At 55.3% G+C, this 18685-nt stretch overlaps 1 protein-coding gene across 1 annotated transcript in view; it reads left to right on the top strand.

The window, feature by feature from the left end:
- The window catches only part of MVB12B (multivesicular body subunit 12B), a 176413-nt gene extending 157735 nt beyond the window's left edge, over nt 1-18678 (top strand). The window contains exons 9-10 of the mRNA XM_059410797.1: nt 20-79; nt 17342-18678. Coding sequence (XP_059266780.1) covers nt 20-79; nt 17342-17428 — 147 coding nt within the window. The 3' untranslated portion in view covers nt 17429-18678. The remainder of the gene's footprint in view (nt 1-19; nt 80-17341) is intronic.
- The last annotated feature ends 7 nt before the right edge of the window (nt 18679-18685 follow it).

The following is an 18685-nucleotide window of genomic DNA, read 5'->3' as shown; positions in this document are numbered from 1 at the left end:
ATTTGATCCGTATTTGCAGATGCAGCCCTTTGATCTCTTGGGAATCACCATCAAATCTCTGGCAGAAATTGAAAAGGAGGTGAGCATGGCGCCTAGAGAGCGGGCAGGTGGGGCCTGGGCCTGCGTGCTCCCCGCGGGGTCTCCGGTCCCTCACAGGAGTCTGTCCCAGGAGCGGGGAGGATGTAGGTGTGCGGTGCCCCTCGGAGGAAAACACTTCCATGTGCCTCAGATTTATTCCCTAGAAAAAGAATCTCACGCTGATTGTGTTCACTGCTTCAAGTCCGTTAGGACCAACACTTCTTTGTGTTCTCTGAAACCCAGGTTGTCAAATGCCCCCGGTTTTAAAAGGTGGGAGGTAGGGGATGGGCACGCAATCGCCTCTCTCTCCTGCTTGGGTTCTACTCTTCGCCGCCAATAGAGGTTTGGGAACATGTCCAAGGAGCCTCTTAATGATTTAGAGCGAGGATCAGGATCCGTTCCGTTGTGCCCGAGAAGCCAGACCCCGTTCCGCCGCCTGGTTCCACATAGTTTGGATGTTTGCGTAACCAAAGAGAAAGAAATCCAGGCCCGCGGTCCTGTGACAACTCTTGAGGAAGGAGAGCTGAGATACTGGGATGAACCCAGAGGTCTGACCCGCCCGTGTCATCTCTGTTTTCCTAAGACAGCGTTAGAGTGTGTGCGTGTCGTGTTCCATGTGTAGACGGCCGTTAAGCAGTCACATGCTTGCAACCAGCTCTCCTCTGAGAGGAACATTTGTCTCAAAGATGGAAATGGTAGAACCATTTCAATATTCTCAGTTCCTCTGGGTTTTCTCCTGTATACCCAGCTAGCAGAAGCAGGTTGCATTATTGAAAGATGGCTGAAATCAAGGAAAATTGAATCAACGTAGTACAACAAATTTCTAAACCTGTCATAGCAAAAACAAGACCAAAAAAAGTCCCCCTTTGTCTTTGATTTTCAGCAGATCATAAAGACCAACGTGATTGTCATTTATAGGTTGGTGGGGGGTGTGGGGGGAGCTGTAAACTTGGGGGAAGGAAGGGCGACTCCTTTAGAGACCCTGTGCCCATGGAGCTCCGTGTCAGCCCTTCTCGAAAGCAAGGCAGCCATAGCTGGTTCTGCAAACTGCCTTTGTGTGGGGTCCCGTGTGGGGCGGCCCCGGGGAGTGTATGCAGAAGGCGTCTGAGGGTGGCTTCCTCTGGCTGCTGGGGGAAAGCGGGGGCATGGACTGTGACCACTATAGGATGGACAAGGTCATACAAACAGACGTCCAACCCAGCTCCACGCCAACAGGGGACAGGTCACCCCTCTCTGTTTAAAGCTGGGATAACGGGAGAATGTACCCCCTAGGGTTTTCAGGAACACCACGCGAATGTATGTAAGCACGGGGGCGCGGCCCCATAGGTTGGAAGCTGTGAGGTGGCACATGCTGAACCAGGGAGGCGACCGTCTGGATGCCACACTTTCCCTTGCCCAGAGTCGTCCCTGCTTTATTTTAGCAGCTGCTCTGTGCTCGCCTTCCGCATTTTCACTGGCTCCCGCCGCCCCCCACCCCCCACCGCTGACCAAGGGGGTGTCATTCCTCCCCATCTCGCGGGGCAGAAAGTGAGACACTAGAGGTGAAAGGTCTTGCCCAAGACGAGACTGAGACCCAGTGCTCACACTCCAAACCCTGCCCCTTAAGACTTGAAGCCTGTGGCTCCATGGGCTGGGGGACAACGGGGGTGGGAGCTTGGTGCCCCCAACGTGGGCTGGGCCTTTGGGTCACCGGGATGGGGCAGACTCTGGGAGGCCTATAGGGCTCGGAGCAGCCTGCAGAAGCCACCAGAAACCCGAATTCGAAAATGCCACCCAAAGACACGTTTCGTTAGAATGTGTTGTCTTGATGTCCGACACTCTGAGCAGAGCGCGGAGGGGTGCAGAGGGCTTCTGGGCTCGGCCGGCCCAGGCTCGGGTCTCAGCAGCACCACTTCACTGCTCTGAACCTCTGTCTTCTCTTCTGTAAATCAGGAGAGTAACAAAACGCTGCCCACCGAGGACTTACGGGGTCTGAGTCGTGTGAAGGGCCCAGGACGGGCCTGGCCGTGGCCACAGTCGTGCCTGCTGTTACCGCTGTCCTCAGGACGGGGGGTGAGTGGGCGCCTATCTGGCCCGGCTGCCCACACATAGCTTTATTTCTTGTCGCAGTCATGGGCTGAAAACACAGGCCTGTGGTCTCTGCTGAAGGACATTAACGTGGAGTTACAAAGCAGGGACATGAGGAAGGGTAGGAACCTTCCATGGGGTGTAAAACCATCACAGATGCCGTGGCAGGCAAGAATGCTGCGGTTTTTCATTTAATCTGAGGGTTTAGAAGTTACTGGCCTCGGCCGGCCGCGTGCATTTCATGGTGATTAGTATGTTGATATCACGCTCTGGTGAACGGGCTGCAGCTTCGGCAACAATGGCAGAGAATTCTCTCCATAAATAAACATGAACTTCCCCCCCTTTTCGCCGCTAAACTCCGCGTTGCTCATGGAGTCTGAGGGCGAGCAGAAGCCGGGCCCACCACCCCCCCGGCCCTGGCTCTCGGCTCCTGAGTAGCTGGGTGTCCCTTTGGTCGGGATGATTTTGCTCCTTTCTGTCCCCAGCAAGTCTAGCTGCGCCTGGAGGGGATGTGTGGGGGGGTCTTGGTGGAGGACTTTGCTTGGCTTGCTGTGTATTATTTTGTCATATTTTACATGATTAAGCCAAACCCCTTCCCCCAAAAAGGCAGGAGACTGCCTCTGGGTTCCGGGACAGACCCAGCACCAGAACCACGTCTCTCTGCCCATCCTGAACGCCGCCTCGAGCTCTCGGCTTCCTGAACAGCAGGGAGAGGCCAGTGTCCACGGAGGCTGCTTTGTGCTGGGAGGGGCTTCTCTCCTTCACTCCCGCCACCGCCGCCCCGCCGCCCCCCGTGTGGACATGTGGTGTTGCGTGAGGTTCCCCCAGAGACCTGGGCTCACACGGTCTCAGGGGAGAAGGACGCTGAAGCAAGCCCCGATGACAGCAGTGTTCTGTCTGCCTGGAACTGGGCTGGGGTTGCTTTCCTGCCAACTTTACCTTTACTTACCATGCTCTGCCTGGGGTACGATTCTGAATTTAAGCCCGTGCCCCATCACCGCCATTCAACCGCAGGGACTGTTCATTCCATGAACGAACCCCGTGACCCTGCCAGCCCTGACTTTGGTGGTTAGCCAGCTGCCGGCGCAAGCAGGGACCGCCCCCCACGGCAGAGACCCGCAGTGCCCCCCAGCCTACCACAGCCAAGAATCGCCCAAGTAAAGATGGAGCGAGGCGAGGTGTCACCCCAGGTGTGGTTGGGCAGTGCACCTCCAGCCCCCCCGGATCAGCCGAGCTTCAGGGAGCATGAGACACAGGGCCCCGCCAGCAGGAGGACAGGACAAGGCTCACTGGCTGTGTGGACCAGAGGCCCCTGCCACGTTGGTGGGTACACCGCGGGTGTTTGCTGGGACATTCATGGACCATGTAGACTGTGGAGGAAACAGCATAGGCTGGAGAGGACACATTCTGCGTCTGAATGCATGGGGTAGCACGCCAAATCTGCTGTGTAGGTTCGGCCCTGAACAGGTCCCCTGGCTGCCTCCCAACTCCGCCCCGGCCATGGGTCCGATGGCCCCAGCCTGGGTGTAGCACTCGTCCCCGCAGCTTCTGTTTCCGCCTGCATCGTGACTCCCCAGAAGTGGTGGCTTGTAGCACTGGCTTAAGTTTCTTGAAAGACCCCCCCCCCCCAAGGAAGGTCATGTTTTAAGGTTGTGATCAAAATCCCTCTACCTGCCATCAAGCAGACTTGGGGCGAAAAAATTCTTGACAAACATGAAACCTCTCACAACTAAGGGATACTCTGAGGTGTGGGGGTCGAAGTGAACAAAGCTGTGGCTGATAAATTCCCACGTGAATGCGGTCACTCTCCTGGCGCCGATGGGCCGGCAGCCTCCTTCCTGCCCAGCCTGTCCTCCCCCAGCCGTACTGCCTGCCATCCGCGTCCGTCCCCGGCCCGTGTACATTAGTCCGAGGCATGGAACCCTGCCCCCACGGGGCTGGGCAGCAGGAGGGTGGTGGTGACCCCGGGGGACGGTGTCCCCGTGAGACCCTTACTGCCCTCCCCGCGGCCCCAACAAAAGCTGCTCTCTGTTCAGGAGTCAGGAAAAGTGTGATTTCGCAGCCGACCCCTGTGATGAAGCATCTCCTCTCGGAGTGAGAAGATGGGCATATAAATATTCTCCGTCTCTGCTGCTCTTTATTTCCCTTGTAAGCAGTTGCTCCATTTCTCCATCTGATGGATTCCCCGTCACAGCCAGGGTGGGAGCACCCCAGCTCCGGGAGCCCAGGCTGCAGCTTCTAAAATCCCGCCCGTGTCTCCGTTCCCTTTACCGTGCCTATTTTTCCTGCCTCCCCGCCAGAGCCCCGCCTGCCCTGTGGCCCCGCCACCCCCAGTCTCGCCTCCCCTGCAGACCCTCCATGCCTGGACTCAAGGAATAACGGCCAAGAGACGGCAGCCTTGATTGTAGATTTCACGCTGCACGCGGAACAGCCTTTTTAAAACTAGGAGCCAACAATGCCTGTAACGAAGCGGCACCCGGCATCCGCAGTGCCCTCCAGCCCCGTGCAAAGCCACCTCCCCACCTACCGCCGACCTCCCACGGAAAACCATGACGCTCACCCTCCCTTCCGGGGGTGCCACGCTGAAAACTCAGCCTGGCGAGGGAAGCGCCATTACCCCACCCTGCTTCCTGGTAGGACACACAGCCTCCATTTTCAGTCCACTTTAAAGCTGTAAGACACGGGAGAGTCTAATTAGTAAAGGGACGATCTAATATTAATCACTCCCTGAAAATTGACAAGGGAGGCAGTTCATTTAACCACTTAATTGCTACAGGTTTTTATGGGCTGCTGTTTGCAGACTCTTTAATGAAGAAGTTATAAATCTAAGGGAGCTTAAAATTTTAATTTTATACCTAAATATTTTCCTTGTTCTCATGTTTGTAGTCAATCCTCAAGAGTGTAGTCACGTGGAATGTTCTTTAAATGAACATATTTGCTAACTGGCGTGATTTCAGTTTTTAAAACATTGGTTCCAGCAATTAGGCATTTTTCTCAGTTCCCAAATGACTAGAGAAATTCGTCTTGATTATAATTGCTCTTAGCCACGCATATCTAATTTGTGTCTTTTTAAGTGTTAATTAGTAAACAGTTTGAGCTGACATCTTTATGTGTTTGTGTGTTGAAAAATGGGGCTTATTGCTTATTTAGCTTGGGGCCGATTCTGCTAGCATTTACGTCACGACATTGAGGTGAAATTAATGGAAACCCCTTTGGCACTGCAAAGTAAAAAAAAGAAAATTTTTCGAATTCAACTTTTGGACATCCAGTCTGCGTGGGCTTCTACAGGCCCCTTCAAATAGATGAGAGTAGATTTGGGACCTGCATATGCGGGAAGAAAGTGAGGCAGAAGATTTTTGTATCAGTAATGAAATGGCAGAGTCCCAATTTTATAAAAGCAAAATGTTAGTGTCCCAGCACAATCGTTCATTCCTTCTACTTTTGGAAAGCTTTCATTGTGCTTATTAACATTGAAAGAAATTCTGTGGAGGGAGAGGGCGCACAATTTGCGGTCCCTTTGCACCATCTAGTGGTCAGGTCTTCAACTGCAACGGGAAGTCGGCCGCCTTGTTCTCCCCAGAATCCTTTTTCTTGATTTTTCAGTAACTGATACGTTTGGGGAAAGAAACCTGCCTAATTCATTTATTATATAAAAGTCAATTAAATAAATAGACGTTAACCTGTTCTCCCCTTTTTTATATTTCTCAAAGGCACCAAGCTGCCACCCAAACCCTTATACACAGTTAGACCATTCCAGCCCAAAACAAAGAAACCTAATGATTTAGTTTAACGGACGGCCTTTCTGAAGGCACGCAGGAGGTGTTGGCTCTGAAACATGGGAAGCAGCTTGGGGACCGCCCCTGCGTAGACTTCAGGGGCGTGACCCTGGCTTAGGGACCAGCTTCATGCCAGAGATGAGTTCCCTCCCCGTAAATTGTAGTGGATCTTGTGGGCACTTTATCATCTGAAACAGCTACCCTGCCGATCAGAATCAGTTGTTTAATATTTAGTGTTTTCCCCTTGAGTTCAAAGGTTGTAGGTGTTTATAAAACTGTAAACATCACAAAAACATAGGAAGTAAAATGTGGACACACGCACACACACACACACGCACACACACACGCACACGCACGGGCATTATGTAGGCTCACACTGTACATAAGCTTCACCTTGCTTTTCGCTTCCACAACCTTCCCTATCACTTCGCCCAGACCTACCTCATTCTTTTTAATGACTACATGTGGTTCCCTTTTATGATTACGCCATAATTTATTTCAGCAATCCACTATTGATTGAGTTTTGAGTTGTTTTCAATTATTCGCTATTACACGGCTGCAGTATATTTTCTTGTACATGTGTCTTTGCTCCCCTGGGTCTTTCTTTAGGAGAATATATATTGCCACTTTGCCTTCCAAAAAGGCCATGCACATTGTGACCTCCCCACCCCATAGTGTATGAGGGGGATGCCTGTTTCCCACATTTTTTTTTTTAAGATTTTATTTGACAGAGATCACAAGCAGGCAGAGAGGCAGGTAGAGAGGAGGAAGCAGGCTCCCTGCTAAGCAGGCAGCCTGATGCGGGGCTCGATTCCAGGACCCTAGGACCCTAGGACCCTAGAATCATGACCTGAGCCGAAGGCAGAGGCTTTAACCCACTGAGCCACCCAGGCGCCCGTTTCCCACATTCCCACTAGGGCTGACCACTGGCATCTGAAGGTGAACGTTCTTTCACATGGTTATTGGCCATTTGTATGCATTTTGCAAATCTCTCTGTGCGCCTTTGCCTTATTTTTTCTGTTGGCTTCATTTGGTTCCATTTATTTTTAAGAATTCCTAATAAGATTTTATTTATTTATTTGAGAGGGAGAACAAACAGTGGGGAGGGGCAGAGGGAAAGGGAGAGAGAAAAGCAGGCGCCCTGCTGAGCAGAGAGCCCCGATGCTGGACTCGATCCCAGGACCCTGAGATCATGACCTGAGCCGAAGGCAGAGGCTTAACCACCTGAGCCACCCAGGCGCCCCTTCTTTATGCTCTTTATAACAGCTTTCTCCTTGTCCCTTGCTCAAACACACCTTTAACCAGTGGCTCTTCTTGTTAATGATGTGTTAGGCTGTACAATAGTTTTAATTTTTTCACAGGCTCTTATTTTATGTTTCAGCATCTTATTTATTTATCTGGGGCTTTGTGCCAAAGTTAGAAGATGATAAAAATAATCAGTCTGTTTTCTTCTACTCTTTCATATTTAAATATATTAAAATATGAAATTCTTTTCAACTACTTAATCCATCTGAAATCTACTAGAATTAAGACCAGCTTTATTTTGTCCCATGGCGTTAGCCAGTTTTCTTAACACGGACTGCTTTCTTCAGTGCATTTGAAATGCTGTCTTTATCACACTGTTCTGTAATGTAAGCGGACCCGGGGACCATTGCTCTTGACTCCGTTCTTCTCTGTTCTTTTTATATTATTGCCATCCTGTTTTGAATCTTACAGGTTTTTTTTTTTTTTTTAAGATTTTATTTATCTGACAGACAGAGATCACAAGCAGGAAGAGAGGCAGGCAGAGAGAGAGGAGGAAGCAGGCTCCCTGCTGAGCAGAGAGCTCAATGCGGGACTCGATCCCAGGACCCTGAGATCATGACCTGAGCCGAAGGCAGACGCTTAACCCACTGAGCCACCCAGGCACCCTTGAATCTTAACAGTTTTATGATGAGCTTCAACATGCGCCGGAGTTCTCCCTTCATAACCCCCCAACTTTTCTAATCACATGATTATTCTCCCAGCTCACTAGAGAACCTTTTGGGGGCAGGGGTTTTCAGAAACTCTGTTCTAGGTGTTTATTGTGACCGCACTGACTGCATAGATTAGCAGAGCAGTGACTGTCACTTTAGATGAAATGTCCCGACCCCAAGGCTGGTGGTCTCTGTCACCATGCACAGCAGAAATGCCGACCCCACAGGCTGCTTCTCAGGTTCTTCTGGATGTTGAATGTTCTCACGGCTCTTGGGAACGGCTCTTTTCCGACGTCATATTTCCCGGCATTTATAGATGAAGAACCTGCAGGCTTCTGACCAACTTCTTTTATTGTTCCTGATGGGTTTTCAGTTGCTTTTCTCCGGGGTCGCTGGCAGGCAGCTGTGCACCTGCAGACCCCAGTGGGGCCTCCTCCCGCCACACCTGCCTGCACCTCCCCGCACCTCACCTGCCGCCTTCTGGCCACTGTGCCGCCGCGTCTGACCTGTGCCTTAGTAGAAGCTTCTAGTATCCGTGTTAACCCATAATGCTGCGTTTGGGCTTGTTATATATAGACACGTCTCTCACTCTCTTTTTTCTTATTATTATCCTGCTAAAGAATTAGCCGTCCATTTCTATTTTTCTAACGGTTTTTTATCAGGAATGGATGGTGGCTTTTGATAAATGTCTTTTAATCATCTATTGAGATGATCATATATTTTCTCCATGGGCATATTAATATGCTAGATTATATTAATAGAGTCCCTAATTCTGAGAGTCTCTGAGCCCCCCACCCCCCACACACACCACCCCTTGGGTTTGCGGGCGGCAGCCCCCGCCCAGCCTGGGCCCCGGGCGTGCATCACAGAGCTGAGAGCTGCAGGCTGAGCCGGTGGCAAGGAAGCCACAGCAGAGGTGAGGTCCGGCAGCCTCACCTGTCCCGGTCATCATCGCGACCTGTGCCCTCGCTCTTGCCACCCAAAGCCCAGATGAATACGAGGTCTCCCACAAGCCCTTCACAGAAGGATCTTTCTCTCCTCATGTTTTGAGAACTCTCATCCCCCATGTTTTAAAGTAATATCTGCCCCCCAGACTAAACTCCGAGAAGCTTGCCTGTCACGCAGGTAAAAAGCATAAAGATGACAGAATAAGGAGAGCGCTTTCCCAGAGCGACCATGTCCCTCACCTGCCGGGGGTGCCAAGTGGTGGTGTTTTAAATATTTCCTACAAAGAGCCTAGAGCAGGGAAAGTTCACAGATCCGTTTTTTAAAAGTTAATACTCAGGTGAGTTCTTGAAATGCTGACCCAATGAGGGGAAGGCCCCATGGTTGCTTACAGACATAGAAATGGCATTTTCAGCCACGAAGTCCCCATCCATGGCCAGGCCCACAGTCGAGGGGGCAGGCTGGACATGTAGGCCCCTGCCAGGCCGCGGGTCCTGAAGTGGGGGAGGGGCTGGGGACAAGCAGGACACCTCCGTGTCCTCACTGGCCATACTGTGGTCTTCAGCACCAGCACGGAATGTGCCTTTGCCCCTTTTTCCTTAAAATTACATGACCTTCTCAGTCTCTCTTTCCTTCTACTTTTGGTAGACATGGGTACAAGAAATATTTCACTTTCTTGCTTACTTTGTCCCCACAACCCTACACACTCACAAAGTACAATCATAGTGATAACATCAGTTGGGCAGTTTATAGGGGGTGGTGGGGAGTGTGGCAAATTGAAAAGGACATGGCTCTCTAAAGGAAGCAGCCTCTAGTTGCAAGAATGAACATCCAGAATTGCTACAGCCTCCTATTTTTTTCTAGAACAAGCTAGAAAATGTTGGCATTTTATGCAATGTCTCAACTTTTCAGTGTTTATTTTTAAACATCCCACAGACCAGTAGCGTGTGAACTTCCAGCTTGTACATGGTGTTTGTGTGGAGATAAAAACACTCAAACTCATACTCTTGCATTCACGGGGTGATGTGGCCAAGAACTGAGCTTTGGAATTTATATGCCTGAGTTAAATAACACACGATAGGACTGATCCCACCATCGTGCTCAGAGGGCTGGGGGAAGTCAGAAAACCCAGGGCTGGACGGACGGCTGCTTCCACAAAAGACTAAAAATCAGAATAACCTGCCATCTGCCTCAGAACGTAGCCCCTAAGCTAGCTGCCTTCTCTCCTTTGCATTGAGCTGGACCCAAAGACTGATCTGTTCCTTCATTTACCTGTCCTGCACCACCCGTCCATCCGTCCTTCCTTCCATCCGTCTGTCCCTTCATCCATCCGTCTGTCCATCCATCCATCCATGGCCATAGCCTCCACCAGGCTCTGGAGCTACAGAGACGACTGTGGCCCATCCTGACCGTGCACTTAGGAGGATATGTGACGTGTTGGGGAGGCTCGGGGAGTTGGGATGAATTCTCCCCAGGGAAGGAAGGAACATGTCCAGAACAAGTACCCCTTTAGCTGGGCCTTAAAAGACAGAGTTTAGCCATTGAAGAGAAAAAGTGTCCGAGGGAGAACTGAGTTCAGAAAGGCACAAAGGTGTGGCTGTGCCCGGCCCATTTAGGACTCGGTGCTGGGGACTGAGGAAGAAGAGGTCTCTACGGAACCCACTCAATCCTCCCCCTGGAGGAGGGGCGGGCCTGGCGCTGTGCTGGGGCAGAGCGGGGATGGGGGAGTCCCTGCCCCACTCCTGGGATCTCTTCAACGATGCTCCTCTCTGGGTCCCCCAGCAGGAAGCTGCTCTGTGAGCTTCGTGAGTGAAGGCTGCCTTGGGAGTGGGGGGCTCTCCCGGCACTGAGCCCAGGAGGCAGCCCATGCAGGGTGTCACCACCCCCATCCTGGGAGACCCAGGCTTAGAGCAGGAAAGGAGGGAGGAATGGGTGCTGAGGATCCCTGAAAGGGACCTGGATGCCCCAGAGTGGAAAGACCTGGGGGCTGGATCAGCAGAAGGCTGTGAATTTGATGAACTGAGCAGCCGCTGTCGGAGCCCTTTTCTGGGCTGGTGCCACCGGGTCCGGTGCCCAGACAGACATGGTTCCTGCCAGAGCAGGTGAGTCTTGGAAGGGCCCTTGTTTGGATCATCATTTAGGGAGGGACCCAGCAGTGGGCCTGGGTGGGGCTCAGGCCCCGACTCGGGGTTACTCCTCTCGGATTAGAGCCCAGGAACCCAATGGGAAAGCCGAAACGGAAACCGAGGCGGCTTCCCTGATGCCTACAGGAGCCGTGCCGACCCCTCTGTGCAGCTGCGGGGGACCCAGGCATCCCCATGGGACTGTGGCATTGAAGATGCCTCCCTGCTGCCCCCCTATTCCTCACGGCATCGAAAGGCTTCTCAGCCGCTGAGAGCCCCATTTGCCCACCGGAGTGGAAAGACAGCAATACCAGCTTCACGGGCGTGTACGGATTTGGTCCCAGCAATACCAGCTTCACGGGCGTGTACGGATTTGGTCCCAGCACCCCGACTCGGGACATGGAATCTCCTGTCACATTAGAGTCACAGGGTGCATGGGCTGTAGCCCTGAGCTCCAGAGCGTTCTCTCCCCAGCTCCGGAATGTTCTAGAACCTCCCTGTAGAATGGGGAGGGCAGTCTTGGAATCCCCTGCGTTCCTCTGGGCCCCCAGTGTGCACGTGGGGAGACCTCGTCCAGGCAAAGCCATCGTTCCTGCTTGTCGGGACCCCAGCGCGTCCCCCATTCGCTCAGTGGTTCCGATCTCCATGTGGCACCAGAGTCCAGGCATGGAACGAGGACTCCCGGGCTTGTCCAGTGCGGTGTTGGTCCTCAGTCTCCCCTTAAGGAGCATGAAGGGGGCGATGTATTCAAATCAGCAGGATCCCATGCCCTGGTACACAGACGAGGCTGCCCTGTGGGGTTTCAAGGCCCTTCTGCACCCAGCTCCCCTGGGGCTGAGTTCCAGCAGCCAGACGTGCAGACAGAGGGGAGGGCGTGGAGGCCTCGAGTGAGGAGTGAGGTTTCCCGTAGCTGAAATCCCTGGAGAGGTTGAGCTGTGGGTGACAAGCAGAGCCCGTGTCACGGCTGGGGCTGTGGGGCACCGAGCAGGTGCAGGACCGGCTTGGGAGGGCAGGCCCTGGGCAGGCTCTGGGGAAGCAGAGCCACTAAGAACCTCGTCCACCTTCCTGACTGTACGGGGCCAGGCCCATCTGCCTGCCCGGGGACCCTCCGTGATTACCGAAGCCCACCCTTCAGTGTGCGTGCACCCCGATCCGGACTCTTTGTTGACCTAAATCTTGGCCCCCTTACTTCCCCTCTACCTGTTCTCCCCTGGCCAGGCCTCTGAGGCCCAGCCTGGTTGCTCTGGACCTGCTCTCGACGCACCCTTCCAGGCTCTTCCGTGATCCACCCCAGTGCCAGCTTACACTGACTCCTCGGCTCCCATCTGTCAGCCTGCCCCCACCTCCGAGCCGCAGGGAAGGGGGTGCACACGCTCGCCTGTCCCCCACCCCTGGGGCCCCTGTGGGCCTAGTCCAGCTTTGCCCTGGCTCTTTCTGGACCTTTGGGGAAGTCTGATCCTGCCCCAGGTCTCTGGCCTCCGTTTCTACAACACTCAGGTGCTGGAAATAATCCCTTTCTGTCCTTTTCTCTGATTTGAGTCTCTGATTTGCTTGTTGCCAGACCCAGGAAGGGAAGGTACCTGCTCGCCCTTTCTGCCCTCTGCAGATCTTCCTCAGCTTACAGTGGGGTGACCGCCCCCCCCCCATTAAATCCGTCATGAGTTGAAAGCACTGTAAACTGAAAATGCATTTATTACCCCTAAGTTACCGAACAGCACCGCTTAGCCTGGCTGCCCTCAACTCCCAGAACCCGGCCAGGAGCCCGCAGCTGGGCGGCGCATCCCACACAAAGCCTGTTTTTATAATGAAGTGTTGTGTCGTGTACTTCACTGAATACCGCACTGAAGGCGGAAATCAGGACAGTCGTATGGGGACAGCCCGGCCGTCAGCGTATCCATCATGGACCTTCGTGGTCACGTGGCTGTCCGGGGACAGTGGCTGCTGAGCAGCACAGGACAGGGTCCAACTCAAAGTCCAAGGTCTGGTTTCTGCTGAACGTTTGTTGCTTTCACTGTGTCATAAAGTCCAAACATCATAACTCGGAGACCGTCTGAACTATATTTGATAGTTTTCAGGCAGTGCTTCTCACTTGCCTAATCTGTCAGGTGTCCTGGGGGTTTTGGAAGATGCCATCTGCCCCACCAGGTGAACCAGAACCACCCCACGCCAGAAGGGGCCTGGGCACCGGTGGCTTGGTGAGAAACCTTGATTCTGATGCAGCAGGAGGACTGGGTTTTTCAGGCAAAGTGTCTCGGGTGATTCTCATGCCTTTGTGAGTGGACAGGGGTTTGCTGGCCCCCTTTGTGCCAGTGAGGCTGGGTCTAAGTGACAGCCGCCACCATCCAGCTGGAAGCCAGGGCCCACATGTCCCACAGACTAGGACGATGGCCTCGCTGGGCCTCATGCCCCACAGCTAGAGAGGCACGATGCATCAGTGGCAGGGTCTCCCAGGCGGAGGCGGAGGGACACTGCGGTCCCTGGGCCCCAGGAAAGCTCAAAACAGCCCCTGACAGTGACATCTCTTTCCTGGAAACACCGCCAGGCCTGGCTGCTGTGATGGCCTGTGTCCACCAGAGGGCGCCATGGCCTGGCGCCGCTCAGCTGGGCTCGGCTCTGTGAACCCAAATGCTTTTTAATTGAAAATTTTTTTAATTCAAAAGGGATTTGCTGTTTGTACGCGAGTGCAGGTTTTCCTTATGCAGGAGACTAATGTCTTGAGTAAACAGATCCGGGCCCAAATCCACCTTCAAAGGTACTCACTGTTTGCCCAAGGGAGTGAAAGGCCTTCCAGAAGCGGCCCTAGTCTCTTGGGCAAACACTTTGGGGCCAGCAGTCCCGGGCAGAAGACAGTGTCTGTGGGAAGGGTTATCCGCAGCCTAAGGGGGATTATGTCTGGGGACATATGTTGAAATTTCATTTGGGGAGTTAGAGAAAACAAGAAGTGGGGGGGGGAGGGGGGAATAATGCTTTTCTCCAGCCAAGATAACCTAAAAAGGGAAAAGCTCCCAAGGGTAGGAGTGGGGGGACAGCAATCTGTGCAGGGCACCAAGTCCCGGCTCTGGAGGGGGGAGGGGGAGCGGCGTGCGCAGGCTGTGAATCCGGAAAAGGCAGCGTGTGCGCTTGGGACTTCTGGCTGCTTCTGAGAGGTGCCTTCTGTCCGCTGCCCCAGGCAGGCATCTCCCGGGCTTGGCCTCCGCGCAGCCGGAGTAAAGCACCCCCAGCCTCCTCCCTCCACAGCTCCCCACAGCCCAGCCCTAATGTCTCTAGCCCTCTGCTTTCTGCTCACTCCCACCCACATCCTCCCCTTCGTCCCCTTGGTTGGGTCACAGAATTGTCTGAACTGGTCCCCAAATCACCTGGAAGTTGGTTGAAAACGCAGAATCTTGGGCTGTACCCCAGACCTTCTGAGTCAGAATCTGCCTTTTACCAAGACTTCCAGGGACTTTTGTGCAGTAAAGTGGGATCAGCCCGCTTCAGTTCTTTCCCTGGGTGCCCCCCTCCCCACCCCTGAGGGGCAACCGCACCCGCCACACTGACAGCTCTCCAAGCTTCGCCCACCCAGAACTGCTCCCATGGAAGCCACTATGCCCAGCCCGTGTCCTCCCTCTGCTCCCCTCCAGGTCCTCCACCCAAGTACAAGGCCTGTCCTCACCCTCTGAGCCTGTGTGCTTCTCCCGAAACCTCTCTCCACTGGCACTCCAGATACCCGCCGCCCCCGAACCCCGCTCCTCCGGCAGTGCTTCCCGTTCCCAACCTTTGATCCCTGGTTTCCTAGCTCCCCAGCCAGGCAGCTGCTCCTGAGCCCCGGCTAGAAATGCACTCATGCTCTCCCCCAACCGCCCTTTCCTCCTGTGTTGCCCATTCGAATTAATGGTGCTGGCCTGCCCCTGCTCTGCTGCCCTCATGGGGCTCTCGCCTGACCCCAGGGAGCCCAGCCAAGGGTGAAGAACCGGGTGGGCGCTGATGGAACCCAGGGAACCTTTCCTGCCATGATGCACCCGAGCAGCCACCAGGTGGCACTATTGTCCCAGACTTTGCCCCGGGGCCGCCTCTGGGGCTGCTCCACAGGGCCGGCCTCCTAGAGATGGACTCCAGCCAGGGCCCATGCCCTGGTCATCAGGGAGCAGGAAAGGGAGCAGGTTGGGAGCTGCTCTGATAGATTTTCCCAAGCCAGCAAATGTGCAGCAAGCGCTTGCCTGGTGACCGTGGCGCATGAGCCCTTAACCTGCATAGCTCACCCCATCCCCACAGCCAGCCCTGGAGATAGACTGTGACCCCACTTTTTTATTGAGGTGTAATTGACTTAGGACATTAGCGTCAGGTGCACCACATAATGAGTCCATATTTGTATATATGCAGAATGATCATAGCACATCTAGTTAACATCTGTCCCCATGATTACAAAAGATTTGCTCTTAGCACCTTCCGAAATGGAATGCAGTAATAATGGTCATCGCCCTGCCGTCCATGACACCCCTAGGACAAGTTTTATAGCTGGAATCTGTACCTTTCGACCCCCTTTGCCCATCCAGACGCCCTCCCCGGGCAAGCCCCTGGCTGGTTAGACTCCGCATGTAAGTGGGGTCCCATGGCCTTTGTCTTTCTCAGACTCACTGTACCTCATGTAATGCCTTTGAGGTCCATCCGTGCTTTGCAAATGGAAAGATTTCGTTTTTTATGGCTGAGTAAGAGCCCATCATGTCTCTACGCCACATCTTCTTTGTCCCTTCACCCGTCACGGGACGCCTAGGGTGTTCCCGCGTCTTGGCTCTTGGAGAGAATGCTGCAGGGAATGTGGGGGTGCAGGTGTCTGAGTTAGTGTTTTGTTTTCTTTGGATAAATTCCCAGAAGAGGAATTGCTGAGTCCTAGGGGAGTCCTAGTTCCTATTTTGTGAGTCTCCCCCATACCGTGTTTCATGGCGGCTGCACCCGTTTGTGTTCCCAGTAGGGCCCAAGGGTTCCCTTTTCTCCACATTCTCGCTAACGCTTGTCAGTTCTTACCATGGCCCAGTTCAGAGAGGGGCAAAGACCTGCCTGAGGTCACCCTCAGTCAAGTCCTTCCTACCCGCCCCTTCTGGTGACGGACAATGTCTGTAGGGTCGCGGGGCCCTTTGATCCGGGCTCAGAGGCAGCCTGAGGCTGTTCCCTCCTGCGGTTCATACAGAGACGGGATGGGCTGAGCCCAGGTCTGCTTCTCCCTGTGTAGGGTCAACCCCATGGGCCCCTCCGGCAGGGGCGGTGGAGGACACAGTGCGCTGGGTGCCTCCTCACCATTTCTACTTGAGGGGAAAAACCTTCAAAAGTCTGTGGCTGCCCCCCATCCTTGACCAACTGCTGAAGCCCTCAGCACTGAGCTGTTCTTCTGCGGAGGCCGCTCGCTCGCCTGGGGCTTCCTCTCATCCTGCCCTCAGTGTGCCGGAGGCAACAGCTGTTTCAGCCCAGGCAGCCCCGCTTTGCTCTGGGTACAGGGAGGAGCCCTTGTTAGGGCAATTCTACTGCTAAAGAGTCTTGAGATGGGATTCAAAATGTTGAACCTGCCTGACCAAAGCCATGGGCCCACACGGCTGCTGTGGCCTCTGCTGCAGCCCCCCCCGCCCCAGGCCCACTCTGCGGCCCGGCCCACCAGCCCCACATTTGGAAGGTGCCATCCCTCCTAGCCCTTGGGGTGAGCCGCAGGCCTTCCCCTTTCCCTCTGTAAGTACCTCTGAATTTCCGTCACACTTGGAACCTTCCTTTACATGTCCGTGACCGAGAGCCAGGTAAGCTTCGGTCTTCAGCATGAGGTGGGGCAGGGGATGGGTGTGCCCCTCCAAGGACCATTCTGGCCCAGGCCGGGTTGCCACTGTGGGGTGCTGCCCTCCTGGAGCCTCGGGCCCTCGTCAGGTACGGAGGACAGTCACACAACCTTCCGGAACTGGCGCTGGGAACTCAGGAGAGGGCACACACGTGCGGGGTGCCGCCTGCCCCTCCCCGGGGTCACCTAGCCTGTCAGCAGGCAAGCAAGGAAGCACTGGGACCAAGGGTCCCCCGGGCCTGGTGGCTGTGGCTGGCCTCAGGTCAGGTGGGGGATGGCGTTCCAGAGCGGTCCCTTACCCTGCCTGCGACCCCTCTCCTGGCAGGCAGCCTGGCCCACGGCCAGCTCGTGGCTTCTGGCCCCAAGGTCCCTCCTTGCGGAGAGCAGAGCAGGGACTGGGAATAGAATCCGTCATCGGGAACTGGGGGCCACCTACAGCCGCAGAGGTGCGTCCCTGCACGCACCCCCACCCACACACTGCACGGAGGGCACACGCTGGGCAAGGTGGCCTTGGGTCCCTGCGGGCCAGGCCTGGGGCCGAGGAGGGGCTGCTCTGCTCTTCTCCCGCACTGACCCTGCTTCTCTGTCCTCTCCCTCCTCCAGTATGAATACAGCTTCCGCACGGAGCAGAGCGCGGCCGCCCGGCTCCCGCCCAGCCCCACCCGGTGTCAGCAGATCCCCCAGTCCTGAGGGGCCGGCCACCACCCTGTCCCCGTGGGGAGAAGACGCAGCTGCCCAGACTACTGAGCGCCCCTCCCTCGCCCAGGCCTTCCTGCCCACCCTTCCCTACCGGCCCCCCGTGGGGCTCACCCGGGAGACTCTGGGCAGCTGGGCTCTGACCTCCTTGGCCCTCGGCCTGCCTAACGGGACACCCCCGCCTCCCTGGGGACACTGTTCATAATCGCCACTAATCTGTGTTTGCTGTAGTGACCAACAGCTCTTAACGTGTCTGTGTGACGACCGGCCCTCCTACAAATGACCCTACCCACCCCGGGAGTCACCCCGAGGGCCCCGCACGTGTGCTGGAGCTGCCCAGTGACACCGCCGACTCCCTTTCCTCCTGACTGTTGCCTGCCACAGAGCTATCCACATCCTTCTGGAAGGCCCAAAGGTGGGTGGCAACTGAGGCCTCCCCGAGGGCCCCAGACTCGGGGCTGCCGTGGAACAAGTCCCTCACGCCAGCGGCAGCGAGTGCCCTGAGCATCTCACGGCGACGCGGACGACACGGGGGAGGAAGAATCCTGTGGTCCCAGAGTGACCCCGAGCCCAGGTTCCTGCCCACTGGCAGCCACACCTCAGACTCCACCCCCAAGCCACACACTGGACACACCACGGTCAGGGAGAGGACGCCCAGTGGCCCGCACCGAGGACTTGCCTTCGGGGTGAGAGGGCGGAGGGCCCTGGTGCTTGCTCGGAGCGCGGTCGCTGCCCAGGACACTGTGCTCCCCCGCCACATGCCCCCATTCCTCCCAAAGGGCTCATCTCTGCCACGCCCATGTGCCAACTGCCATGCCAGCTGCCTCGGCCCCATGCCCTGCCCCAGGGACAGGCCCGCCACAAGTGAGGAGACGCTCAGCCAGCGGCCTGCCCCAGAGGCACACGGGGACACTGTTACCCTGGTCCTCAGAGCCAGGAGGCATCGCGACGCGCTCCACAAACAGCAATGTTTGTTTTAGAAAGTCCGTCTGAACCAGGCCACCGAGCTGGGACCAGTGTAGACCCATCCACCACAACTGGCTAGCAGACGCACAGGCTCTTCTCACCACGCCGGCCGCCGAGCTCAGCTCCACGTGTGTTTGCCATGAGAACGGGGCTGCCCCCGTCCCTGGGGACTCAGGCCCTCCCCCCGGTGGCCTGCCTGGTCTAGCTCTCGGGATTTGTCCTGAATCAATTCCACAGAATGTTGGTATCTCCCCTCTGAGCGGGGGGGGGGGGGGGGGGGGGGGG

The sequence above is a fragment of the Mustela nigripes genome, chromosome 9 (genome assembly GCF_022355385.1).
Source record: "Mustela nigripes isolate SB6536 chromosome 9, MUSNIG.SB6536, whole genome shotgun sequence".
NCBI lineage: Eukaryota > Metazoa > Chordata > Mammalia > Carnivora > Mustelidae > Mustela > Mustela nigripes.
Note: the sequence above shows the minus strand (reverse complement) of the source record. Positions and strands in the feature narration are given on the sequence as shown.